Source organism: Ascaphus truei, chromosome 19 (assembly GCF_040206685.1).
Source record: "Ascaphus truei isolate aAscTru1 chromosome 19, aAscTru1.hap1, whole genome shotgun sequence".
Taxonomy (NCBI): domain Eukaryota; kingdom Metazoa; phylum Chordata; class Amphibia; order Anura; family Ascaphidae; genus Ascaphus; species Ascaphus truei.
This window is the reverse complement of record NC_134501.1, coordinates 10,176,415-10,194,741: the sequence shown is the minus strand read 5'-3', so window position 1 is coordinate 10,194,741 and position 18,327 is coordinate 10,176,415. Positions and strand designations below refer to the sequence as shown.

Here is an 18,327-nt window from a genome sequence, read left to right as displayed (position 1 = left end):
TACTCATTGCTCTCTATGTATGTGTTAAGTACAGCAAAACTTTGGTCCAGAAGTACGCTGCAATCCCCCCACCAACGCTATGTCTCTTTTCGGTGATGAAGATGTCGGCAGTCCCCCAGAAGAAGAGACCGAAGAAGAAATCAACTGGGCCGATATGTTGGCCCGAAAAGGAATAAAGTCATGCAGAATTGGATAACTGGTCCAGCAGGACAATGAAATTGTTAATTGTTCTTTAATTAGACTGTCTCTTAAGGATATGGGGGTACTGAGAAGATTGGATATGAGGAAGGCGGGGAGGTCACACAGGGGCGTGAGTCAACCACACGGAAAGAAACGGAAGCCACCCATTTTGACCATGGCATCCATTTTGTCTGTTTTGCCATTCTGAGTAAATGCAGTATGAAAGATGCATGCAAGGATGTTTGTGCAATCGCTCCCAGTAGAAATTAGCCCCCACCAATTCTCAGAAATCCTTTAGTCGTCATAATGCGCTAGTTGTGATGTACAAATTTATGTGTGCTAGGATTTTTAGAGAAACACCGTTGGCTACACCAACTGTATTAACTATGTGCTCCTCCTATTTTGCAATGTTGTCATGTTATGACAAAAGGAGGGAATTGTTAATGTATATTTTGGTAGGGGTCCTAAGTTTATATGTTTAAGAATATATGCTCCATTTTTGTCAGCTCAGGTACAATGTATATAACTGTAGGGAAAAGTATAGGAACTCTGTTTTAACACAGAGAGCAAAAGTCACTTCTAATACAGTTGCTCCTTGCTGAGATCAAGCCCCATATATCCTGTTTGACCAGAATCCTGATATATTCAAACTGTCTTGTCAGCAATGTACGATAGCCACGGCAACTGGGGGTTAGCTGACAGAAAATAGCTTTGTTAAGGATAACTATAGCAACGACAGCTCGGCTGGGGGGTAACTGAAAGGAATATGGCATTGTTAAGGACAACTGGCTTCTGTTACGTGTACATGGCAACTTGGCAACCTGAATGAATTGTAACTATGTGACAACAACCCGAAAGGGCTATAAGAACTGATGCATGTGCCCATTAAAGCAGACCAGTGAGTGAGAACGATACCTTGTGTCCGAATTATTCACTTGTCTCCAGGCGCCTGTCCAGCTATCCTGTCCAGCACATTGAACCTGAAAGGGACCTCCTGGGAGGCAGTCTAGTCCACAGGGTAGACCTGCTACCGTAGGCGGAAAGCAGACCATATTTTCAGCCCCCCTGCTGGCTTTTCCCCTCTCCCCACCCCCCCCCCCTCTTACCTCGATTCAGGCGTCGTGACGTCACGTTGTCATGGCGACGCGCCGCCAGGAGCGTCTGAATCAAGGTAAGTAAGGTTTACAGAGGCCCTGCAGCTCCCCCCGCATTCATTTAAATGCCTTCAGAAAGCGCGTGCGGGGCTTCTGTAATCCCCGCGCCCCCCGCAGCGAGTCTCGCGCCCCCCCACTTTGCGCAACGCTGGATGTAAAGAATAATATGTGAAGAAATGCAGCTAGTATAAATTGATGACTCAAAACATCAATATAATTGAATAGAAGAAAAGAGAAAATATCAGCGCAAGAATTCCCATAATAAATCTTTAGTAGAGCATATAGTGTGTGTGTGTGTGTGTGTGTGTGTGTGTGTGTGTGTGTGTGTGTGTGTGTGTGTGTGTGTGTGTGTGTGTGTGTGTGTGTGTGTGTGTGTGTGTGTGTGTGTGTGTGTGTGTGTGTGTGTGTGTGTGTGTGTGCCAGTGCTACATAGAGAAAGAACAGTGTTGCATTTGAATAGATACAATGTGAACGAGTGTGTAGAATGTAAATAGGTAGCATCTTTTTGGTGCAATAACTTTGCTTAATTAAACATCGGCTGAACCTTACACGAGGGAGGATTTACATAATCCAACCCCTCCAAAAAAACCTTGTATCACAAAATTATATACAATCTTTAAAATCCTATCTGTATATCTTTAGATAATCATTTAAACGTAAAATAACAAAGAGATGGTAGCGAAAAGAACAAACAAAACAATATTAGTCAATATTCTTTAATTTCATAAGATTTACTTGAAATCGTATGAAATGAAAGAATGCGTAATATGCGCCACTGCTCATGTTGTATAAACCAGGTTTACAATACAGCTATATGTAATACATATAGCATAATACACTGTATTACTGACAGGTAGGGGTAATGGCAGGCTTACCCTTTATTAGCAGCAGCCATATTTACCCCGAGCGTCACAATATCAGAGTCCTGGTTTGGGATGAAGCTGATGGATTTCTCATCCCAGATCTCGTCCAGGCGCTTCCTCCAGCCTTCGAGGATCTGGGCCCGAGCTGGGTGGGGGATGTGGGCCACGGCGTATGAGATCTGGGGAGCCAGCACCTGGAATCCGCAGAAATTCAGGATCCCGTTCTGTGGAGAGAGAGACAGCATCTCCCATCTTCCCCAGCTCAGCGCCCATGGTGCAGCTCACTATACCTCCCCCCCGGACACGGATAATATACTTACTGGGAATTTCTACTTTAGCACAATAATGTAATAATCCTCCTACTGTCTCTGGGTTCTCCCTGCTTACCACTTAGATTGTAAGCTCTTCGGGACAGGGACTCCGTTTCCTAATGTTACTTTTATATATGACGCGGTTATTCCTATTTTGTCACACGTGTTACTGCTGTAAAGCGCATGGATGGCGCTATATAAATAAAGATACATACGTAATCCTACAAAGGTACCGTGCATTGTATATTGTAGAATGTTTACTGACTTTGCACAGATATAAAACCAGGGGTCTCAAACCCAGTCCTCAAGGGCCACCAACAGGCTAGGTTTTATGGATATCCCTGCTTCAGTACAGATGGATCAATCAGTGGCTCAGTCTTCGACTGCACCTGTGCTGAAGCAGGGATATCCATAAAAGCTGGCCTGTTGTAGGGTTGTCAGGTGTCCAGCATTGAACCGGGCTGTCCTGTATTTGGACACAGTCCAGTAAAGAATGAGAGGTAATACTGGACATGTATGTGTATACCGGTATTACCCCTCTGGACATAGTGACCTGACCCGGCTTGGGGGGCCGCGGGATTTCACCGGAAGGGAGAGAGCAGGGCTGTTGCTAGAGGGCTGGGCAACTTCCTCCATCCTGATTGTCTGCTGCTGGGTAATGCAGCCAATCAGCAGGAGGTGTCAGGAGAGGAGGAAACAGCATGGAGCAGAGAGAGGCAAGAGGTATGTGTGTGTCTCGACAGCGTCGCACCTTTCACCATTGTATCCAGTATTTTTGGAGAAGCCGCCTGGCAACCCTATTTGAGACCCCAGCTATGAACCATATGATTAATTTCGTGACCGGATATAAGAAGGGGTTCCGTGACTGCTGGAACTTCATGTGCGTTCCAATACACAGCATGTGGCCAACTCCTTGTTGGTTGTTTTTTGGGGGCCAGTAAGATAGAGACGTAGTGGGAACACACACCTCACCCACTCTGCTGGCATTGAACGTGTGGGCGAGTCAGCACAGGGAGGGTCATTGTACTGTACCTGCATTGGCCAGAGAATGACACTGATGTCCCCGTTCAGTCCCGTGGGGGAGAACATGGTCTATGGGGCCCCTGTGGTGAAAGACAAGAGGGCTTTCTTTTTCTGGAAAAGATCAGAGGCGCTGTGAGTACTTGTACCTGTAAACTCTGCAAACTGTGGGCTGCAAATACCACCGCATGTATTAAGGAAAGATCTGCTCCTCGTTCAGCGGAGGTTTAGAAATCTGGTGATATCTTTTTTGGTGTGGGGGGGCTTAATCAAAGACTGCACAACCTGTGCTGAAGCAGGGATATCCTGAAAACCTGACAGGTTGGTGGCCCTTGAGGAGTGGAGTTGGCCACCCCTGCTCTGTACTAATTTGATAAAATGAGCAGATTCCCCTGTTTCTCCATACTGGGATTTCCGCGTAGAGTGGACACACTTATTACAGGGGGCTGTGGATAGAAAACTTTCACAGCGTGAAACCCCAAACTCTCAGATGATTTAGGGCCATGTTCACTAAGCAGTCTTCACCCCTTGAGACCCCTTACAGACCATTCACTGGAATGAGTAAATATGGCCTTCACAGGGGAAGTAAAGTCTGAACAGTGGACATCGGGGCCTTTCTGGCAGTGAAAGAGTTAAGCAGCTCATACAAAACTCGCTCATTCACCTGGAAAGGTCCGGTAGAAAACATAGTCTGATAACTATACGCGAATCCCACGGCGAAAACTCGCTCGACCCATCCTTTCAGGAGGGCGGGCAGCCCGAACCAGTACAGAGGAAACTGCAATGAGAAGTCACGCGCAGGGTGAGCAGGGTCGCGGACCAAGGACCTTTCCAAAAGCTGCATACTCCTACATCAGAGGCGGCCAACTCAAGTTCTCAAGGGCCACCAACAGGTCAGGTCTTCAGGGTATCAACCAGTCCCTGCTACAGCACAGGTGGCTCAATCAGTCCCTGCTTCAGCACTGGTGGCTCAATCAGTGGCTCAGTTTTCGATTGAGCCACCTGTGCTGTAGCAGGGATACCCTGTAGACCTGACCTGTTGGTGGCGCTTGAGGACTGGACTTGGTCACCTCTGTCCTACATAATGCTTACTCTGCCCTGTTTGTCAAACAAGAGCTGCTTAGAGCTGCATCCGATCCTTTCTGAACTCTCAGTGCTATTCTCAATACCTTCATTGAATCCCCTCGTGCTGCTCCCCCTGCAGTCGCTTATCAATGCTCGTTACTGACTCCTGGCTGCTCGTTACTGACTCCTGGCTGCTCGTTACTGACTCCTGGCTGCTCGTTACTGACTCCTGGCTGCTCGTTACTGACTCCTGGCAGCTCGTTACTGACTCCTGGCTGCTCGTTACTGACTCCTGGCTGCTCGTTACTGACTCCTGGCTGCTCGTTACTGACTCCTGGCTGCTCGTTACTGACTCCTGGCAGCTCGTTACTGACTCCTGGCTGCTCGTTACTGACTCCTGGCTGCTCGTTACTGACTCCTGGCTGCTCGTTACTGACTCCTGGCAGCTCGTTACTGACTCCTGGCAGCTCGTTACTGACTCCTGGCTGCTCGTTACTGACTCCTGGCTGCTCGTTACTAACTTCTGGCTGCTCTTAGTCTACAACCAGAGCAGGAGTATTATCCAGACAGCTTCCTCTTCGATGACGACGACCACCAGCAGGAGATATGGAAGAGAAGAGGAGCTGGAAGAGAGCGTGGACTACAAAGTGATCTCCTTGTTGCGCTGCCTTGGTGACCCCGGGAGACTGGTCCACTTTCCTGGACCATGAACACAGCGGTGATAATTCTATCGGTATCTGATAAAGACTCACCTGGAATATCACAAGGTCAGCAGCCTCCAGCTTCCTTTGCTCTTTGACAATGTCCTCCGCTAGACATCCCTCCTTCCACGCTAGGAACGTCTCCGCACCATACTTGAAGTTGCTGGGATCTGTGGGGCTTCCTGCGTGACGAAACCAAGAAGCAGAGAAATGGCACGAGGGCTGCCAATGTCTGGTCCCACATGGCCCTCGGTTAACCCTTCTTATGCTGGGATTAGCAAAACATGACTCTACAATCCAGCTACGTGCACCACTGGTGAATACATCTACTGGGCGACCACTAAATTAAACGGAGATGTGGCTCTACATGTTGGTGGGAGGTGGCTCGTGGCTGGTGAGTCCTTAAAAACCTTGTATTCTGTTCTCCAACTGTGATGAGAATGGCTGTTACCTGTTATGTCATCGCGTGATAAGACGGCGTTGAAGTTCATGGCGTAAAGGTCAGACACGGTGACCTCCCATCCCTTCCCCCTCAGAGCCTCCACGGCCGCATCCTTCATGGCGTAATTAAACGAGGTCTTCTCCTGATGAGCTAAAACTATCAGTGCTCTTTTCCCTGGAAAGAAAGAGAAGATAGAATTAGTTAGAAGACCCTCAGTAACAGAGCAGGAGTTCAATAAGAATGTTACATGGATAAATGCAACAATGGAACGGAAATCCAAAGGATATGACGCAAGAAATATATATATATATATACCCACACACAAAGAACAAACTAAGATGGTGGGAAGATGCCCAAAACGGAAAAAGATCTCAAACAATCCAGGAGGAGCATGTATGGGACAAAGAGAAAAATACACAATTTAAGTGCAGATGCAAGAACAATGAGGTCTAATTTAGGATGTAATCTTGGCTCGGATGTTCAGCCTACTCACAAGATATAGAAGAATAGAGTGCAGTTAGCAGATAGGGCTGCTACCCCTATGGTTTAGATGCTGTTTGGATCTCCCTCAAAGGCGTGTTCACCAATGCGATGATAGTATATGAAAGAGATGAGAAAGCACTACATAGCGCGATCAGGCTGATACACATAAACTTTATAAAAAAAGGTATAAAAGTGCGCACTTACAATGTGCAAGATTAAAATAAGCATTTATCACATAATATGTGAATATCGAAGGGTCACCGCAGCTCTCACCGCCTCCCCTGGATTCTCCAAGTCTCCCTCGCCTGCAGTCTGGTGTCGGAGCTCGTCTCGCTGCGTCCGTAAGGGCGTGTGACGTCACGGCTGCTTGGCTGGAGGGCTACGGATCGCCCACAGGTCCAAAAAGCAACACTCTACGCGTTTCGCCCAGTCTAGATAGACTGCATCCGGCTTCGTCAGGAGCAAAAACGGAAAAAGGACATTCACTACACCAAGTGTTGAACGATCACCACAGACGCAAGCGGCACAGGTTGGGGAGCACCGATGAGAGATCTGGTGGTGAAAGGTACTTGGGCAACAAAAGATCAGCAATTGCCAACAAAGCTACTAGCGCTCCAGGCAGTGCAGAGAGCGCTGGAAGCGATCCAAAGCCACATCAACCGTGTACATCTACTAACAAGATCCGACAACAGCACCGTGGTAAAGTACAGTATGTAGCCAAACAAGGAGGAACAAAGAGCGGGTGGCTGGTGAAATTAACATCAGAAATACTTTAATGGGCAGAAGGCTATGTCACCGGTATGTCAGCCATATATATACCGGGGGGCCAGAGAACACGACGATTTTCTCAGTGGCGACAAAATTCACCCTGGAGAATGGGCCTTAGCCAAATATTTCACGAACTAGTGAAACTTTGTGGTCAACCCGAAAAAGACCTGATGGCTACTTACCACAACAGGAAGGTGCAGTGTTACTGCCAAGGCAATTTCATCCCAGCGCAATGCACGCGGGCGCCCTCAGTTTCAAACGGGCATAGCTTTTCCCTCCAATGCCTCTCATTGCAAGGATATTGTGGGAGATTAGAACCGATAAAGCAGAGGTGATACTGATAGTGCCATATTGGTCAAGGAGACCATGGTTTGCCCACCTGATAACCATGGTTTACACCGTGGCATTTACCAAATGTACAGGGATTGCTACATCACGGACCAGTGAATCGCCCTGATCCCAAACTGCTAACCCTGGTGGCTTGGAGATTGAGTGGAGATTGAGTGGAAGGTCCTAAGAGACAAAGGATGTTCAGATATAACAATAAAGACTCTTTTAGAAGCAAGGAAGAAGTCAACCTCCACAGTATACGGCTATGTTTCTGGGACTGGTGTGTGAAGCAAAAACAAAAGGTTTTTTTCACCAACTTCCGTGACATTCGTAGAGTTTCTGCAAGAGGGATTTCACAGAGGACTCAGCCCTTCATTAAAAGTACAAGTTTCTGCATTATTAGCGCTACTAGAGAAGAATCTAGCAGCTGAAAGGCTCATTATTCGTTTTTTGCAATCGGTCATAAGGTTAAGACCACAAATCAGGAGCAGAGTCCCCGTGTGGGACCTATCACTGGTTTTGGATGTCCTCAGAAGGCGCCCTTTTGAACCTATAGATCAAATACTACAGGCAGTCCTCGGTTATCCGACACAATGCGTTACTCAAAATGGCGTTGGATAGCGAAACGTTGTAAAGCGAAACACGTTTTCCCATAGGAACACTGTTTAAATGAAAGGTTCCGTTCCTGAAGGCATTTTTAACACTAAAATACACCAAATATTTTACGCAGGCAATAAGATATGCAGCACACACAAATTATATAGTGTATATACTGTATTATATATATATATATATATATATATATATAATATAACAAAATAAATAATATATTATATAGTATAGTATATATATATATGCTCTAACGACGCTTTGCAACGTTGTGTGTGTGTGTGTGTGTGTGTGTGTGTGTGTGTGTGTGTGTGTGTGTGTATATATATACACACACACACACACACACACACACACACACACAAACAACGTTGCAAAGCGTCGTAAGAGCGTTGGATAAGCCGTTTTGGCGTTGTATAAACGAATATAGATATGCATTGCATAGCGTTGGATAAGCCATTCGTTGTAAATGGGGACTGCCTGTATTGAAGTTTTTGTCATGGAAAATAGCCTACCTTATAGCCATTACATCAGCAAGGAGAGTGGGAGAATTACAAGCGCTATCTTGCAAAGAACCGTTCCTGGTCACTCACCAGGATAAAGCAGTGATGCCACCAGTTTACCATTTTTTACCAAATGTGGTACCTCAATTTCACATCAATCAAGAAATTGTAATTCCCTCATTTTGCCCAAAAGCGGGTAATAAGGAGGAGGAAGTATTGCAAAATCTCGACGTGGTCAGGTGTTTGGAAACCTATATCAATCGAGTACAAGACATTAGAAAGTCGGACAGACTGTTTTATCCTCCCAGAGGGACCCAGGGCTGGGCAGGCAGCGTCCAAGGCGACAATATCCAAACGGGATGTGTCAGGCATAAGAAAAGCGTATTAACACAAAGAACAAATCCCACCTCTAAAGGGGCATTCAACATGGGCCATGTCCACTTCATGGGCATTTAAAGCACAGGTATCACCTGCACAAACCTGCGAGGCCGTAGTGTGGTCATGTAACACGTTTATGAAATACTATGGGCTGGACATTCAGGCTTCAGCTGACACAAGCTTTGGCAAAAAGTACTTCAGTCTGTAGTAACAAAATAAATGTGGTGAAACTGGTAGGGGTGATGTTGGTTATTTCCCTCCCTGTCATTTTCTTTTCCTGGAACCATGGCTGTGGGCACATGGTTACCCTCCCTATGGCTGTCTAATACAGTATATATCAGTTGTATTGTTCAGCTATGGGAGAGACCAAAGACTATCTGCAGGTAATAGGAGGGGTCTTTTATGGTATTACCTGCAGAATTCAATTTCCTGCCTTACTCGGCTAAGGCTAAGGCCCCGCTCCCAGAGTCAGCGCGCCCGCACTGCAGACAGGCGGGGCGCTGGCATATACAGACCGCGATATGCGGTCTGTAGGGAGCGGGAGCCGGAGCGGGAGGTGGGCGGGAGTGGGAGGTTTGAGCGGGAGGGGGGGCGTGGCTTGAGCGGAGGGACCCGCTACTCTCCCCCCCCTCCCTCCACGGCTCGGGTAAGTAAAGCAACACACACACACTGACAGAGGCAGGCACACACATACACACACACACACACACACACACACACAGACAGAGGCAGGCACTCACGCACTCAGACACACACATACACACACACACACAGACAGAGGCAGGCACTCAGGCACACACATACACACACACAGACAGGCACGCACGCACTCAGACACACACACAGACAGGCACACACACACACAGACACAGGCAGGCACTCACGCACTCAGACACACATACACACACACAGACAGGCACGCACGCTGCTTTCCCCCCACACTCCTCCCCGCTCCCGAAGCCTCTGCTCCTCCCGAAGCCTCCCCTCCCCATTGGCTCACAGCCACACCACGTGACGCGTCAACGCTAGGGATCACAATTCTCTTGTATCCCATAGCGGCTGACGCGCCACAACGTGTAGTAAGCTGTGCAGCCAGGGGGGACCGGGACCGGCTCCGCAGGATTCCCCTGCTGGTGGGGAACTCGCGTGTGGCCGCCCGCGCCACCGAGCGCAGCGGACCGAGGCCTAAGGATGGACTTAACCCTACGGTGCCCACTGCCATGGTTCAAGGAAAAGGAAATGACGGTAAGTTGGTTAAATGTTCTCCTTTCTGTGCAATAACACGTTTATCTTGGAGAGGTTACTTTCTGGAAATCCGACATTTCTGTCATGGTGGAATTGCTTTATTTACTTCCTATTTTGCTGCCCCTTCTCACTTAGATCATGCTCTGCTTTATCTCTGCAGGTAGCTGCACGTGATCGGATCACTCGACAATCAACGCAAGTAGTAAAAAAAGAAAAACGCAGAACCACCCATATTGTAACGCAGTTTTAATGAATACAAACATTGGAGGTAAGTGGTAAACAGCCCACGCGGTGTTTATTAAAATTCAGCTTTCACACTTTATGGGAAGTGTGGATCTCATGTATCTGCCACGCGGAGCTCGTCAGCTCTCTCCCAACTGATCGGACCAAGTTGTCGCCTAAGTGTCATCGCGTCAGGGACGTCACTCCTTGTGCACACTCTCTATCAGCAGCTCGTCCGGCATTCACAGATATTCCCAGAATCCCTACGCGTTTCGCGAGTGATCTCACTTCATCATAACGAATGGTTGCAGACACCTTGTGAGCTGTTTAGCACTGGCCTTCAATATTTTTATCCATTAAAACTGTTATGCTACGGGCGGTTTTGCGTTCTTCTTTTTCCCTATATGTGCTGTGAGAGGATTTGGGTATCTCAGACAGAGAACTGCATACCCCCCAACAGAAGGAAACCAAGAACATCCAAATTCTCAAATTGGACCAATACAGATAAGGAACATTCCTGGGGATATTCCCCACTAATTGTTGGACTGAAGTGGGGCATTTTCTGTAATTTTTTGTCTTTTATATATCACCTTAACATCATCAATTATCTTTGTATTTTAGTATATTCACTGTTTTATTTTGGATAGATGCACTTTTTATATCACACACTGTCTGTCCTAGGTCAGAACCCCTTATTACGCCTTGTCTACCTTATGTTACACCATATCACTTATTACATATATTTAACCACATTTTATTTAGTAGGCAATCCTTTAGAGCGCACAATTTTCCTGGTTTCCACCGGTACCCTGGCTCAGCCTGTGGACTGAATGTTTAGGAGAGAGGTGCACACCAGGGGATAAGGGTGGCATATGAAACAGAACAGAAAAAGGATCCCTTCTGATTACTAGGTAACATGACTTTCAGCTCGCTCATTCATTTGAATACAGAAAATCACAGCCGTGGCTTGGAATATCTGACGTGAGATCAGAGGCCTGGGTTCCTTATTGCACTTAACGCCCAAGGCTGTTATCACACCGTGTATTATGCATGCAACTCATGTTACGGTATGTTAGAAATCTGTCCATAACCACGACTGAGGACAATGTGAACTCACAGCCCCATGTATTTGCATTGGGTATAAATTCTACACCAGTTGGATAAGCAATGCCGTGCAGGAGATCGCAAGACTCAGAACCCATCACAGAGGAATCCTGTAAATCTCAGCACAGTGCCAAAGAACTGGAAGCTTCTTCCCAGACTGTAGGATTAAGGAAGCTCTCAGCAGCTAGAGCCTGTTGCTAAAACCCTCACTTACCAGTCATGGTTCAGTGTACAGAGATCACTAGTCCTGTTGGAGAGGTCAAAACGTCAATTTCTCTTGTTTCAAGTTCTTATGCTGGTTACTCACAAAGTAAAGGTGGATAAAAAACGTGGCTTTTTATAACGCAAGCCACGGCTGACCAGCCAATCACAGGAGGACGTCAACAGAATAACTGAAAAAAATATGTTCTCATCATGACTTGAATGAATAAGAGTGAAGGGAGCATTGGGTTTAGCAAGATAAGAGAACACACCTTCTACACATCTCGCTATACAATGGGGAGAAAAAACGCTACAATGTAACAGCTAATTTACTGTAGATAAGTATTCAAAGGAGGAGGTTGAGGTGCATACAGGAATCAAGTTAATTAAATCCAGATGAACAAGCACTGCATTCTGCATGCAATAGAGATAAGTAGCATGTGATAATTATAATGTAACCATTAATGCACGTACGAATAAAAAAATATATCGGTTCATAGCAATAGAATGTACACAACATTATTTTAAAAAGGCTAGTCCTCCCAAAGGCAGTTTACTATGATCCAGGTGGGGTACAGGTAGCAGGAGATAAATATAGGATTATAATTCCATATATATAAATTAAATATATCCTGGAAATGTGCCCAGAGCCCAGTGCTGTTTAAATCCACACCCCCTATAGATAGCAAATAGCATAATTGCTGCTCTGCATCAAAGGTTCAAAAGTCTAATGCTGGGGAGGCCAACTCAGGTCCTCAAGGGCCACCAACAGGTCAGGTTTTAAAGATATCCCTGCTTCAGCACAGGTGGTTCCCTCAGTGGCTCAGTCGGAAGGCCGTGGTACCTCACAGAAATGCCGATCTCCCTGACGGACAGCCCGGGACTGACGTGATGACGTCAGAAACGCCACCGACGTACATTTCGCGTCAGAGCGCTGCTTTTTTTTCAATTATAGATAACCTGCATAGAAATGGGCGGCTTAAGTAGCTTACAGTCGTCATAGTAACAACTGTACCCAATGAGATATTAACTCTTTAATGCCCATAAAGTACGATCAGGCTCCAAGCTCATTGAAAAGAATAAAAACATTATTAAAATCGGAACCCAGCTACACCACTTATGCATGTATAGATTCAACATTAAAACCCACATTCTAGTATACCTAGTACCTTTAGGTTACTGGGAGACTGGATAATTCTGTTTCTTACTGAGCGCACTTGTGATTATCTGTTGCAATCAGGTCCAGAGTTGCCACATGTAAGAGCCCCCCTCCCTCCCCCCCCCCACACACACATTGTCTGGGTCCCCTCAGTTTTATATAATTTAGCCAAGTACTGCCTTCATAGCACTGATGGGGTTAATTGTATTTTGTATTGAAGACACAGAATATATTGTGTAACTCCAGGCAGTGCAGTTCAACCCTCACTACTACAATGGCAGAGCAGGGCGGAGGTGAAAGGGTGTGTAACTTTGTAGAGGAGTCGGTGAGTTTTCAGGTTGTGCTGAGTCACCGTGACTGAAGTCTTCTCCTCAGAGACGCGCGGTCTCCCCGGCAGCTCTCTCATTCATCCCCAAGGAGCCGAAACACGTGAGATAAGCTGGGCCAACACACGCACGCAAGAACACGCACACGTGCAGAATCTCAACACTGGAAAGTTTACTTTAAAATGGCGTTCCCCTCATTAATGTCATTTCAGCCGTGTCCCAGAAACAGGAGTAATTAAGAGCAGGAGGGAACTGTTCTGCATTCAGAAGAATCTCCTCAAACGCAAATTATTCCATCCATCAATGAAACACAAAATAGGTTCTTCGGCTAACCTAGTGACCTATGTGGATACAACAGTAACACTGAACAATGGCAAACTAGACACATCTGTGTAACCCCCCCTTGTGGGTTTACTAGTGTACTACAAGGGGTTAATGGTAAGCAGTAGATGCTAAGCTCCTGCCTGTGGTGACATAGGAGTACTGTGTCTGAAGGGGTATAAAAGAGGGAGAGTTCTAGAAGGTAAGGTTCCCAGCATGGCAGGAGAGGAGCCTCGGGGAGTAGAGGTAGGAGAGATGTTCCCCAAAGTACAGATCAGGACCCCCTTTTATTGTGTTGCGGTTAGGGACATTGCCCCCTCTGTTAGGATCCAACAGTATAGCCACATGAGAAGAGCATGTGCCAGTAACGGGAATGCAGACATGCCTCACTGGGCAAAGTAGAGAAGCCCCTCGGATGTTTGGGGATCAGCCCTAAACAAGGGTCCCCATCCACAGTATTCAGTACCCCCTGAGGCAGTGCCAGAAGAGGGCTGGAAAGTAACAGCAATGTTACACAGAACAGGCCAGGATCTCAGCAGGAGTCCGCAGTAAAAGTGACCCCCAGGATGTTGTTAAGGGGGGCCCGGTCCCCCAGATGAAGTCAGAACAGTAACAAGTGAATGTACCTCTCATGGGTGTTGAGAGTGGGCACCCAGGGAAGAAATGTATCCAGAGTGATAGCGGAATGGATGAAAGGAGGTACAACCATGTCAATCCTATTGTAACCGTGACTGCAGTGTTCCCAAGCCTGGGAACATGAATACAGATTGAAGTTGGACTATAAACTCCTGGCCCATCTTTTCCATCACCCAGCCGACCACACACAGCACCCTGAGACAAGGTCAATCTATACAGATGATCAATACACACCTAGATCGATCTTCCTAGGGAGCCAGGCAGGGCGGGTTACATCTGTTTAAAAGAAACCCACAGAAAGATGTCGTTACCTCCATAACAAGGGAGAAGCAGCGGCTCAGTGAGTAAAGACACTGACTGGCACTGAGTGTGAAGCAGGGGAGCCTGGGAGAAGGAGCGGCTCAGTGAGTAACGACACTGTCTGGCACTGAGTGTGAAGCAGGGGAACCTGGGAGAAGGAGCGGCTCAGTGAGTAAAGACACTGACTGGCACTGAGTGTGAAACAGGGGAACCTGGGAGAAGCAGCGGCTCAGTGAGTAAAGACACTGACTGGCACGGAGTGTGAAGCAGGGGAACCTGGGAGAAGGAGCGGCTCAGTGAGTAAAGACACTGACTGGCACTGAGTGTGAAGCAGGGGAACCTGGGAGAAGCAGCGGCTCAGTGAGTAAAGACACTGACTGGCACTGAGTGTGAAGCAGGGGAACCTGGGAGAAGGAGCGGCTCAGTGAGTAAAGACACTGACTGGCACTGAGTGTGAAGCAGGGGAGCCTGGGAGAAGGAGCGGCTCAGTGAGTAAAGACACTGGCTGGCACTGAGTGTGAAGCAGGGGAGCCTGGGAGAAGGAGCAGCTCAGCGAGTAAAGACACTGACTGGCACTGAGTGTGAAGCAGGGGAACCTGGGAGAAGGAGCAGCTCAGCGAGTAAAGACACTGACTGGCACTGAGTGTGAAGCAGGGGAACCTGGGAGAAGGAGCAGCTCAGCGAGTAAAGACACTGGCTGGCACTGAGTGTGAAGCAGGGGAACCTGGGAGAAGGAGCAGCTCAGCGAGTAAAGACACTGACTGGCACTGAGTGTGAAGCAGGGGAACCTGGGAGAAGGAGCAGCTCAGCGAGTAAAGACACTGACTGGCACTGAGTGTGAAGCAGGGGAACCTGGGAGAAGGAGCGGCTCAGTGAGTAAAGACACTGACTGGCACGGAGTTTGAAGCAGAGGAACCTGGTTCCTTGTGACCTTGGGCAAGTCACTGTATCTCCCTGTGCCTCACGCACCAAAAACATAGATTGTAAGCTCCACGGGGCAGGGACCTGTGCCTGTAAAATGTGTCTAAAGCGCTACGTAAAACTAGCAGCGCTATACAGGAACATGTTTATTATTATTATTATAATAACAACTCCAGCTTCCATCCCACTCATACAAAGTGAGCCTCCATACACAGCCAGGCTAGAACAACCTCTGCACATGCTCGGACACTAAAGACAGAAACACACACCTCACTACCATGACTCATTCAGGCAGAAGGAATACAAGCCAAGAACTATTGCCAAAACAATGACACCCGGGCTAAAAGTCCTACGGGGACACCTGCTCCAACACAAAAAGGAACAACCACACGTAAACTCAAGGTCACTGAGAATGGCACAAGTCCACGCAACATCACACGCTGCAAACATGTATGCAGAGATCTCACGGCATGTCACAACCATAGAACATTCAGTGTTACAGGATCATTCTGCTGCACATCTGGGGGTGTGGTCTATAGGATTCAATGGGAAAAAAAGAGAGCGCACAAGCACTCAGTGTAGTAACTATATACTGTATATATTGCCTCACTATTGTAGTGTTATATGGAACTTTACATTGGCCACAGGGCGAGTGTCCTGGGAATTTCTAGCCTCAAGTGATCACTCGGCTGAGGACTTCTTCGGTCGGAGAGTCCTTCCTATTAACCGTAGGGCAAGACTGACGTCATGCAGGTGCGCTGACGTCATGCAGGTGCGCTGACGTCATGCAGGTGCGCTGACGTCATGCAGGTGCGCTGGCGCCACAACGCTGTGACAGGCAGCGGGATACCTAAACGGAAAGAACTCTCCTGATGGTCGTCACGATCGATTCCCCACACGGGGCGGCTGCAGGTCGGAGGTCCTTGGAACACGTGGAGGCTGCAGGTCGGAGGTCCTTGGAACACGGGGCAGCTGCAGGTCGGAGGTCCTTGGAACACGTGGAGGCTGCAGGTCGGAGGTCCTTGGAACACGGGGCAGCTGCAGGTCGGAGGTCCTTGGAACACGGGGCGGCTGCAGGTCGGAGGTCCTTGGAACACGGGGCGGCTGCAGGTCGGAGGTCCTTGGAACACGGGGCGGCTGCAGGTCGGAGGTCCTTGGAACACGGGGCGGCTGCAGGTCGGAGGTCCTTGGAACACGGGGCGGCTGCAGGTCGGAGGTCCTTGGAACACGGGGCGGCTGCAGGTCGGAGGTCCTTGGAACACGTGGAGGCTGCAGGTCGGAGGTCCTTGGAACACGGGGAAGCTGCAGGTCGGAGGTCCTTGGAACACGTGGCGGCTGCAGGTCGGAGGTCCTTGGAACACGGGGCGGCTGCAGGTCGGAGGTCCTTGGAACACAGGGCGGCTGCAGGTCGGAGGTCCTTGGAACACGTGGCGGCTGCAGGTCGGAGGTCCTTGGAACACGGGGCGGCTGCAGGTCGGAGGTCCTTGGAACACGGGGCGGCTGCAGGTCGGAGGTCCTTGGAACACGGGGCGGCTGCAGGTCGGAGGTCCTTGGAACACGGGGCGGCTGCAGGTCGGAGGTCCTTGGAACACGGGGCGGCTGCAGGTCGGAGGTCCTTGGAACACGGGGCGGCTGCAGGTCGGAGGTCCTTGGAACACGGGAGGCTGCAGGTCGGAGGTCCTTGGAACACGGGAGGCTGCAGGTCAGAGGTCCTTGGAACACGGGGCGGCTGCAGGTCGGAGGTCCTTGGAACACGGGGCGGCTGCAGGTCGGAGGTCCTTGGAACACGGGGCGGCTGCAGGTCGGAGGTCCTTGGAACACGGGGCGGCTGCAGGTCGGAGGTCCTTGGAACACGGGAGGCTGCAGGTCGGAGGTCCTTGGAACACGGGGCGGCTGCAGGTCGGAGGTCCTTGGAACACGGGGCGGCTGCAGGTCGGAGGTCCTTGGAACACGGGCGGCTGCAGGTCGGAGGTCCTTGGAACACGTGGCGGCTGCAGGTCGGAGGTCCTTGGAACACGGGGCGGCTGCAGGTCGGAGGTCCTTGGAACACGGGAGGCTGCAGGTCGGAGGTCCTTGGAACACGTGGCGGCTGCAGGTCGGAGGTCCTTGGAACACGGGGCGGCTGCAGGTCGGAGGTCCTTGGAACACGGGGCGGCTGCAGGTCGGAGGTCCTTGGAACACGGGGCGGCTGCAGGTCGGAGGTCCTTGGAACACGGGGCGGCTGCAGGTCGGAGGTCCTTGGAACACGGGAGGCTGCAGGTCGGAGGTCCTTGGAACACGGGGCGGCTGCAGGTCGGAGGTCCTTGGAACACGGGGCAGCTGCAGGTCGGAGGTCCTTGGAACACGGGGCGGCTGCAGGTCGGAGGTCCTTGGAACACGGGGCGGCTGCAGGTCGGAGGTCCTTGGAACACGGGGCGGCTGCAGGTCGGAGGTCCTTGGAACACGTGGCGGCTGCAGGTCGGAGGTCCTTGGAACACGGGGCGGCTGCAGGTCGGAGGTCCTTGGAACACGGGGCGGCTGCAGGTCGGAGGTCCTTGGAACACGGGGCGGACAGGCTGAGTGCTATTGTCAAAGGCGCTTAGTGTTTTCTGTACGTGCAATACTTACCTTTATACGCTGCGTATATAATTAATAGAGAATTACAGAGAATTATTGCACGCCCTCTTTTTTTCTTTCCTGTAGATCTGTGTTGAGGAGCCAACGTTTTTGAGACGCAGCAAACCAGGCGCAAACTGTTCATTTTCACATTTAATTGGCCTTTAATAATTTGGGGTTGTCATTAGTTTATGTACCGATCGCTTCTGTTCACTGTGATCACTCATTATACTCGCTTGTATTTTTTAATGTTACCCATTTAGTAAATAACTACCTAACAGTGTGTGTGTGTTTATTTAATATGCTCTATAACCAGCAGTGCGCAAACTGGGGGGTGCGCAAGACTTTTTTTTTAGTATTTTCCACATGTGTTACCCCCTGGGATCTCTGCAAATCAGAATCGCTGACCTGAGGAATAGAGAGAACTCCATGCGTGTCTTATAATATCAATTGTTAGTCCAAATAAAAAAAAAAAAACACAATCACCGAA

At 49.0% G+C, this 18,327-nt stretch overlaps 1 protein-coding gene across 2 annotated transcripts; it reads right to left on the bottom strand.

The window, feature by feature from the left end:
• Nucleotides 1–1,301: 1,301 nt before the first annotated feature.
• On the bottom strand, nucleotides 1,302–11,796 carry LOC142469816 (NAD(P)H dehydrogenase [quinone] 1-like). Of its 2 annotated transcripts, XR_012789100.1 has the most exons (6): nucleotides 11,593–11,792; nucleotides 5,746–5,910; nucleotides 5,346–5,476; nucleotides 4,193–4,306; nucleotides 3,541–3,642; nucleotides 2,330–2,421 (listed from the first exon to the last, which is right to left on the bottom strand). XR_012789100.1 is itself a non-coding variant. In XM_075576477.1 (5 exons), the coding sequence occupies exons 1-5, from the start codon at nucleotides 11,597–11,599 to the stop codon at nucleotides 2,206–2,208; spliced, it is 633 nt and encodes a 210-aa protein (XP_075432592.1). In that variant the 5' UTR covers nucleotides 11,600–11,796; the 3' UTR covers nucleotides 1,302–2,205. The 2 variants fall into 2 exon arrangements, 1 of the variants encoding a protein (XP_075432592.1); XM_075576477.1 differs by lacking the exon at nucleotides 3,541–3,642 and having other exon boundaries at nucleotides 1,302–2,421; nucleotides 11,593–11,796.
• Nucleotides 11,797–18,327: the final 6,531 nt, after the last annotated feature.

What these genes read in the sequence shown, in the direction of transcription:
- LOC142469816 (XM_075576477.1), bottom strand. An exon ending in ATCACGCGATGACATAACAG is followed by an intron (nt 5,477 to 5,745) that starts GTAACAGCCATT and finishes TTCGTCACGCAG; the next exon opens with GAAGCCCCACAGATCCCAGC. An exon ending in TTTCTACCGGACCTTTCCAG is followed by an intron (nt 2,422 to 4,192) that starts GTGAATGAGCGA and finishes CTCTCTCCACAG; the next exon opens with AACGGGATCCTGAATTTCTG.